The 9,074-nt window shown below is 42.1% G+C and overlaps 1 protein-coding gene across 1 annotated transcript; it reads right to left on the bottom strand.

Moving 5' to 3' along the window:
* Positions 1-212: 212 nt before the first annotated feature.
* CSTF1 (cleavage stimulation factor subunit 1) lies at positions 213-7,197 on the bottom strand. The gene is made up of 5 exons (XM_065893122.1): positions 7,029-7,197; positions 4,797-5,074; positions 4,435-4,632; positions 3,289-3,679; positions 213-472 (listed from the first exon to the last, which is right to left on the bottom strand). Exons 1-5 carry the CDS (start codon positions 7,195-7,197, stop codon positions 213-215), a joined length of 1,296 nt encoding a protein of 431 aa, XP_065749194.1.
* Positions 7,198-9,074: the final 1,877 nt, after the last annotated feature.

Genomic DNA, 9,074 nt, shown 5'->3' with positions numbered 1-9,074 from the left:
CAACCGCACAGATCTGTGTTTCCAACATTCTCCACCATGATTCTCCATCAAGGTAAAAAAAGATTCTTTCATACAAATCCCAGAAGGACGCAGAGGTGGCAGCACAACTGCCAAAGATGGTACAATGACTTACTACTGAAGCTGATGGCGGGACACAAGGGGAAGGAGGGGCGGAGTCCTCGAGGAAAGAACCCTATTTAACGCCGGCGGCTCTAGTCCGTGGTTGACCTCCGGTACCAAAAGCGCGCCCTGAAGTCGTCGCTGCAGGTCATGAAGCCGGGGTTGGTGGGCGAGTGCACGATACAGCGCACGATGTTGTTGTGGCCCAGCGAGAGCAGGTTCCGGCGCTCGGCCGTCCTCGAGTCCCAGCAGCAGAGGCTGATGGTCCTCTCGTCAGGCAGCAGCACGTAGTCCTCCGTGTGGTTGAAAACGGCCTGCGTCCGGTGCACCTGCCGTCCGCTCAAGCCAGCACCTGCGCAGAGACCGAGAGGTTAAGGCCTGGGCACCAGGGCTAGCTTTCCAGTTCATATCTTAGAGCCCAGACTGTTCTACTTCTGTTATTAGCTCTGTTGACGTAAAAACTGCATTTTACAATTGTTGAAGTAATACACGTTTATTGTGCAATTTTGGTAACTCTAAAAAATGTATGAAAAAGAAAATCACCTTTGGGTCAACTACCTAATGCAACTCTATTAACGTTCTGATGGATTTTTAGGCATAAAAACACCTTAAAAAAATACAAAAGTGGTGCCACATTATCTAACTTCATGTTGGATACGTTGTGTTTTTACTGGCTGCAAAGTATCGCATTGTTTGGAAGCACCATTAGGTAATGATTCTTTTCCTGCTAGGCAGTTAGTTTGTATCCAACTGTAATATTGTGACAAACATTCTTTGTATAGAACACGTTATTTCTTTAGGACTAAATTCCTAGGACTAGAATCACTGGGATGGATGAACGCCACTCTCCAAGAGGAAACTCTATGCTTTTTGTTTTTCACCATGAATTAAAAAAAGCATATTTTATGTTTCAAGTATTATATGAACTATTAAAAAAATCTGCCTGATAATTTTACACAGTCAACATTTTGATGAATATCTTTTCCAAATATCTATGTGCGTTGTATACTCATTTGTAATTTACATAAATCAGGGCATACGGCATACAGTTTTTATGCAACAGTTTGTGGTGGAGACCTACAAAGAGGGAATATAGCTTAACGGATAAAAATATACACTTTTGTGCTGCATCTGGACTCAGTACTTATTAGCGATGTGACTTTGAACAAATAACATCCCTGGGCCTTAACTGTCTCCTCTGCTCTGCAGGGATAATTATAGCACCTGCCCACAAGATGTTGCAGGGATTAAAATGAGGTGTAATGCCCATTCAGCTTTGCAGTATAAGTGTTCAACAAACATTACTATGAGTATTTATTTTTAAAGGCTGCATGCCGTGAAAGGCTATGTAACAATTTACTCAATGCTTCTTCTGGACATTTATATTCTATCTAACTTTCCACTACTCCAGATAATGCTGGGATGAATACCTTTTTATGTGTGCACGTGCATGTCTCCCAAGAATCTTTTTAGGTTAAAATTTCTAACAGTGGATATAGCAAGTCAAAAATATATATATTTATAATTTTGATAATATGACACCAAGCTGCCCTTCGGAAGTATTTTACCAATCATACTCCTAACAGTATGTGATTTCCTGAAACGTTGATCAATACTATATAATCAATACTATATAATACCAATCTTTTAAATTCCTGAAATCTGATGAGCAAGAAGATACTTCCATATTCATTTCTTAGGTTTATAGTGAAGTTGGCCATCTTTTCTTGGGTTTACTGAGCAGCGTATGACCTATGTTTATTACCTATGCTATATTTTTATTCCCTAGCCAGCATTTAATTTTGTTTATAGTGTTTTAAATTAACTTTTTTTTTTGCGGTACGCGGGCCTCTCACTGTTGTGGCCTCTCCCATTGCGGAGCACAGGCTCCGGACGCGCAGGCTCAGCGGCCATGGCTCACGGGCCCAGCCGCTCTGTGGCATGTGGGATCTTCCCGGGCCGGGGCACGAACCTGTGTCCCCTGCATCGGCAGGCGGACTCTCAACCACTGCGCCACCAGGGAAGCCCTAAATTAACTTTTAACAACAAAATTTCTAATGTTTACTTGATAGTTTTTCCTTTTCCTTCATTATTTCAAGAGCCCTCTGAATTCTAACTAAAGATTAAAACTGGAAAAGCAGATCCAAAAGTGCTGACATGAAGGGGTCTTAAACTGTGAATTAGAAAAAGAGGGAATTTGCGTATAAACTCATTATAATCTCATTTCAAAATTAAATCCCAATTCTCCAGAAAAACAAACCAATCAGCCACATATAACCATAAAACATCCCAAACATTCGTAAAACAAAAATGACTCTTCCCAAGACTTGCTAGCTACACCATCTACACCAGAAGCCAGAGAGATGGCAGGAAGCAGAGCCTGGCTACGGAGAGATAAGCCTGCGGTGGGTTATGTTGCACCCTGGTGCTTCAGGTGTCACCGACTCTTCAATTTTCTTCACTTATTAACATCCCGCCTGTCCCTTACAACAGTGTTGTTTCTTTTGAGTTTTAAAGTTGTGGTCATGGCAATTTCAGTGTATGACACAAACATCTCACAACAGAGGAAACTAGCCGAAGTTTTCTACCAAACAGCCTTTGCTGCTACAAGGAACAGAAAAATGAAACACAATATTTTAACACTTACTATCAAATAATTAGACAAACACTGACTACTAGTGATAGGATAAATTTAAACAGATCTCATAAAAAGAGCTCACAGGCACAACTGTTACAATTAGAGACCAACATAAATTAGACAATCAGACTAACAATTTTGTGTTTCTGTCTGAAGGGCCCACTTTATGTCTAGGTTCGGAACACTTGGGGTCTCTTTTGGGGGCTCCTTCTCCTCTCTCAGGCATGAGCCAAGATCTTTCCTCTCACTTACTGAGTCTCTTCTCTGGACCGCTTTCATGTTTTTGTGGGAAGTGGGCAGGCCATGGGTCTACAAACAGACCACCTAATTCTCAAGTGGTACTTGCATGGAATCAGATCTAATTTTAGCTGTTAACATTTGAGAAGGGCAAAGAAACTGTGGTTCTATTTCCAGCTCTGCCTCTTTGATCCATATAGATTTACTGTGTGGATCTAGTTCGAGGATCTAAAAGAGAGTTCTGGAAACTAAAATGCCTCAGAAATGTGAAATAATATCAACTTCTCACATACCTGTGTATCTCACCAGGGTTCGTCCTGTTGATATTTCCCAAAGTTTAGCTACAGAGTCTTTTCCACTTGACAGAATGTATTTTGAATTTTTGGAAAAAATGGCAGAACAAACTTCAGCACCATCGTGTGCTTTCTCAAAAGTGGTGATGCATCGATTTGAAACACCATCCCACAATTTGATGCAGCCGTCCTTGCTGCCAGTCACATACATATTGGCACTAGGATTATAATTAACGGAACATATGGCATCAGTGTGTTGATCTTGAGGATTGCAAGAGACAAAGCACTGAAATGTGTTGATATCGTAAAGCCGAAGAGTAGGATGCTGAGTTCCAACAAGTATAAAGTCTCCAGAAGGATGAAAAGAGATGGAGCGTAACATTTCAGCCTCCTGTTGGGAAAGAGACCAAGTGGTGAACAATTAAACCCACAGGAAATGGGGAAAATATTTGGCTGATGCGAAGAATCCATAAAACAGTGACTAGATATTACACAGGTAAGAGAAGAACAAAGAACTTTCTGGAATACACAAAAGGACCATCTGAACAAAGATTTCCGAAACTATCTACTGGTGAGAGTATTCCGAAGATCACAGGTGAGCTTCATCATTTGCACATAAACAATGGGTGAATTCAGAAGGGAATACTATCAATCTATGACACATTCACATACGATTAATGAATAAAAATAAACTATAAGAATAGTTTCTTTAATTTGTCCCAGGGCTCCAAATATTGAAGTGGAAGCCACTACTAAAACATTAGCATTTCTGAACCGCATATTCAAAACAGAGCACCAAATGTCACTTTTCCAGAAAACACCTGAGAATTTCAACTGAATAATTTTTTAATTCCCCTAAGTTAGAGAAGTTCGTTGTGTTTTGTCTTTAAACAGGAATCTGCAACCTTTAAAATGTGATGTGCATTCTGAACTGTATCTGTGACCGGCAGCCATCCTCACTGGCCAGAGGTGGGCATGTGACAGCATGAGAGCTGTGCCATTTGCAGTGGGCGCTGCGTCCTTGCTGCCATCCTCTCTATTTACAGGATGACCACTGAGACTACTTTTAAAAAGAGAAGAGCCACACAACAGCTCATTGTATTTAGGGAAAAAAATGCATACAGCTCCTTTCCAAACATTCCTAACCTGAATGTATTTGAAGGCTCTTTTTGCAGATGGTTTGGAATAATCAAATAATTTAAGAGTATAGTCCCTTGAACCAGAGGCAAGGATCTGTTCTGTTGGGTGGAAAGCGAGACACGTGACTTCATCCACGTGGTCGTAAAGAGTTCGAATCACTGGGTGGTTTTCCATGTTCTGCTGTGCAGTCTCATTCATCATGACCTAGGCCAGCAAGAAGAGAAGAGAATCTTGAAGTGTAAAATCTGTCTGGCTCAAAGTATACATTCTACAGCTATGCTAAGTTAAAACTGGTTTAAACTGTGCTCTCATTCTCCCAAGAATGAACAACAAAAGGCAAATGTTAAGTATGTTACCAGGATTTTTACCTCTATCGGCATGGCACTTTTGGCCAACATTCTTTCTGTGTCAAGTATTTTTATGGAAGCGTCAGCAGATCCAGTAGCTATTAACTGCCCATCTCTACTATAGGTAGCTACACGACATGGTCCTTTATGGGATGTGACATAGCATGTTTCATACTCTGAAGCCTCTGGGGACATAGTCTGGACATCTGCATCAAACTCCAGGTCAATTCCTGTGCCAGGCGCAACTGTATCTGACCGACCAATTGCATACTGAACTGCAGTATCATCGTTTTCCATTCCTGAAAGGAATAAAAATTAAGGGCATGAAAAAACGTTATTTTAAAAAGACAGGACAAAGTTCTGGATCCAAACTGGGAAAGGTGTTTGCTGATGTCAACTTACTCTTTCTTGGAGCTGCATGGTACTTAATACCGTACAAAGTTATGTATTGTGACCTGGGTGCACAAACAGTGACAACGCTGTAAGGCAATAGGCGTTGTGGCAGGTTAGGTTCCAACAGGTAACGTCACCTCCCCAGATACTTGCCTCCAAAAGTTTCTACTTTAACCACAACTACAGAAACTGAAAAACAGCAGTTCTGTAGTTAAATTGTTCATTTTTCCCGATTTCGAATTTTAATATTTTTAGTGTTGAGATCTATTAGTAGCAGCACTGAAGCTCATTAAGTCAGATATATTGTTAGTAATAACATTAGTAAAACATCTTTGAAAGAATGTTGAGGTTTAAACAAACTGAAGTTTAACAAGAAAATCCATTTTTTTTTTTGTTTTGGTTTTTGTTTTTGCGGTACGCAGGCCTCCCACTGTTGTGGTCTCTCCCGTTGCGGAGCACAGGCTCCGGACACACAGGCTCAGCGGCCACGGCTCACGGGCCCAGCCACTCCGTGGCATGTGGGATCCTCCCGGACCGGGGCACGAACCCGTGTCCCCTGCATCGGCAGGCGGACTTGCAACCACTGCGCCACGAGGGAAGCCCAGAAAATCCATTTTAAATTGAAATATAACTTGACATATCATATAAACAATTTTTATTAGTATAGGGAAAATCAGAAATGCAGATAAACAAAAAACAAACATAACCTTGTATTATATCACCAGAGATAATTACTGTTAACATGGTGGCATAAATTCTTCTGGACCTCTCTCCACGCACACAGTTGTTTCACTTCTTAAAACACAAATAAAATCACAATATGTAACGTGGTGTGACATACTCGGTCATTTACTCATATGGAATAAACACCTGGCCAGCGTAATAAATGTTCACCCACATCATGTTGTTGGATCCAACTTTATGAATATGAGAACATGTATAACCAATTCCATATTGTTGGGCATTTCAGTGGAATTCATTTTATTTCCTCAGGCCAGTTCGAACAGTTTACACTGTCAAGTCGAAGAGTATAAATATGTTTGGCAATTCTGTATTTTACTGAGTGCTTTCTATGACACAGGCAAGCACCTGGACACACTGTTGAACAAGACAAGGTTCAATATCTTTATTAAACTTGCAGTCTGGGACTTCCCCAGGGGTCCAGTCATAAAGAATCCGCCTTCCAATGCTGGGGATGAGGGTTCTATCCCTGGTTGGAGAACTAAGATCCCACATGCCGCGGGGCAACTAAGCCCGGGCACCAGAACTACTGAGCTCATAAGCCGCAAAGAGACAGCCCACGTGCTGCAAACTACAGAGCCCTCACGCCACAACTAGAGAGAGAAAACCCGCATGCCACAACTAGAGAGAAGCCTGCACATCACAACAAAGAGCCTGCGTGCCACAACTAAGACCTGACGCAGCCAAAAAAATAAAACCCAAACCAAAACAACTCGCAGTCTTCTGGTAGGTGGTATGGATTGTATGGGAAACTCAAAACAATACAGAAAATTTCAGACAGTGATTCTGTTACGAAGGAAATGGGATTGTTGTTTTAGAGCACTTGCGGAGGTACGGGGAAGATGTTCGGGTTATTTTAGAAGAAATGAGGAGGACTCTGAGACGACATCTGAGCTGAGACTTGAAGTCAATAATACAGCGGCAGAAAGCTCCAGATAATTCACATAAAGACCCTGAGGCCAGAACCTGCTCAAAACCTTCACAATCTGGACTTTGCTTTCTCCTTTATTATCCAGCACTGTGCTCGACACATACTAGGCACTAAAACTAAAGGGCAGCCATCTTGACAAACATCTGAAAGCTTGTCACGGGCTCACTGAATGTGCATTCACAAGTCACCTAGTTTGATGAGGTGCAGGAGCTGCTCGGAGGGCGCACACACAGACTGAGGCTTGATTTCATTGATGAGGCCATTAGCAATGCTGATGTAGCCATCATAGAGCAGCTGGCTAATGATCAGCTTGTAGAGCTGCTGGCGATCCTTCAAGCCCACTTTGGTTCTGTACATCTTGGAGGAGAGGAAGGTAATTTCCCCGCCAGCTGCAAGAGAGAAAACAGGTGATGATGAGGGGCAGAGGCACTAGCAAACCACAGAAGCAACACAGGAACCTGGTCAGCCTTTCCAGGGCTTAAATCCCAGCTCTATCAGCATTATCTTTGGTCAGCAACTATGTTTCTCTGAGATCAGGGTCCTCAGCTGTTAAATAAGTCAGTGAAGGCTAAACAAGATGATACACGTAGAGCACTGAGCACAGCAGCACACAGAAATGGTTCAAATCACGTTAGCCAATATTTACAGTAGAACCTCTCTTCATGAACATTTTTTCTCTGCTAAATTACCCACCTGCAATTTTTACTCTTTACTGCTATCCCAGAATCTTCCACTTCTTCTGTTAATGAAACCTCGGCTAATGTTTGCAATAGGTACAACAGCTGCTACTGTTGGACGTCTAGACACTACTGTTTCCACCAGCTAAGCTGTTATGTTTACTAATGTCAGTTATGGTCATTCTTAAAACATGTTTCAAGGCAACCGAGCTTGTTACATTACATAATTTAATTACAGAATACTTTGGAAAGCATTGCTGAATAAAATATTGGCAAATAGGATATGGCCAAAATAACTATAAAAAATGGAAAAATTGGAAGGACTGTGCGTTTAGATTGATTTACAAGTGTTTAAGTTCTCTCTCAGGCTCAGAAAGCAAAAGAGAAAATTACAGATGGTTTCCAGTTTATGCAAAAAAAAGAACTCCAATTGGTTGACATTAGATAATCTGATTATAAAAATCAATGTCTGTACATGTGTAGATCTGTACAGGTATCGGAAAGCTGCAGGAGCTGGGGAACAGCGATAAGGAATAAAAGTCACAGGCAGACAGGTAGCTGTGGCACAGAAGAAAATTGGAAGGCAGAGCACAGGATTGAGAGAAGAATGTAAGAAAGAAGGGCGGGGAGTGGGCAGTTAACACCACTTCACAGGGGTGATTCTGAAAGTGGGAGGTGCTGTAGGAAAGGGGCGGGAACAGTGTTTTTAACTACCCAAGACCCTCTGGAGAATTACTGAGGCTACTGATGGTAAGAATAGCCAATGTGTTTACCATGTTTCATCTCAATCCTCAACAACATCCTATAAAGGAGGTCCAGTAATCTTGTTTACAGGTGAGGAGGGGAAATAACTTGCCCAAGGTCTCAGAATTAGTGCCTGGAGGAACCAGCATTAGAACGCAGGCAGTTTGACTCCAGAGATGGTGGTGTTCTAATTGCTGCGTGTACTGCTCCTTAAAAACTTAATGATAAACTAGCTAAAATTCATTAGACATTCCACATATAACACACATGGTGTAAGCAGCTAATATGCATTACCTCATTCAATCTTCAGCTTATCCCATTTTAGAGGTGGGCAACCGAAGGCACAGGAAGGTTAACTCACCCAGGATCCAACAGTCTGTAAATGGCGGAGCCTGGATCCTAACCCAGAGCCTGAGCTCTTACTGTGCTCTACTGATGGGTATTAGGCAAATATATATAAAGCCATGCTTGTGTAGACAACATTAGGACACAACAGAGATGATGAAACCGGCTCAAAGAGGTTAGGAAATACTGCAAGTAAAACGTGGCTGCGTAACTCGTCCAAGGTTAAAGTGGCCACCAGGATTACCCACCCCAGAGCCCAGAGCTTAACCACTATTCCATCCTTCACTCGTGCCAGGCGCATCATAGGGCTACCAAGAGATTAAAATAGGAAAAGAGAGGACGAGCCCTGCTTCTCAACTCCCATAGAACGTCCGTTCGCTGGGCTAGAAAGCGCCTGATTACCGCCCCCAATTTGCAGGTGAAGGGTCTGCGGCCCGAAGACAGGAAGTAACCAGTCCAGGACTGGTT

The sequence above is a fragment of the Phocoena phocoena genome, chromosome 15, assembly GCF_963924675.1.
Source record: "Phocoena phocoena chromosome 15, mPhoPho1.1, whole genome shotgun sequence".
Lineage (NCBI taxonomy): Eukaryota > Metazoa > Chordata > Mammalia > Artiodactyla > Phocoenidae > Phocoena > Phocoena phocoena.
Note: the sequence above shows the minus strand (reverse complement) of the source record. Positions and strands in the feature narration are given on the sequence as shown.

Bases quoted from the DNA above. Each gene is read 5' to 3' on its own strand.
- CSTF1 (XM_065893122.1), bottom strand. From the start codon at position 7,197: ATGTACAGAACCAAAGTGGGCTTGAAGGATCGCCAGCAGCTCTACAAG. The intron at 5,075-7,028 runs GTGACTTGTGAA...TATTCCTTTCAG, and splicing joins CCTGCACCTCATCAAACTAG to GAATGGAAAACGATGATACT. The intron at 3,680-4,434 runs GTTAGGAATGTT...CTTTCCCAACAG, and splicing joins GAGCCTTCAAATACATTCAG to GAGGCTGAAATGTTACGCTC.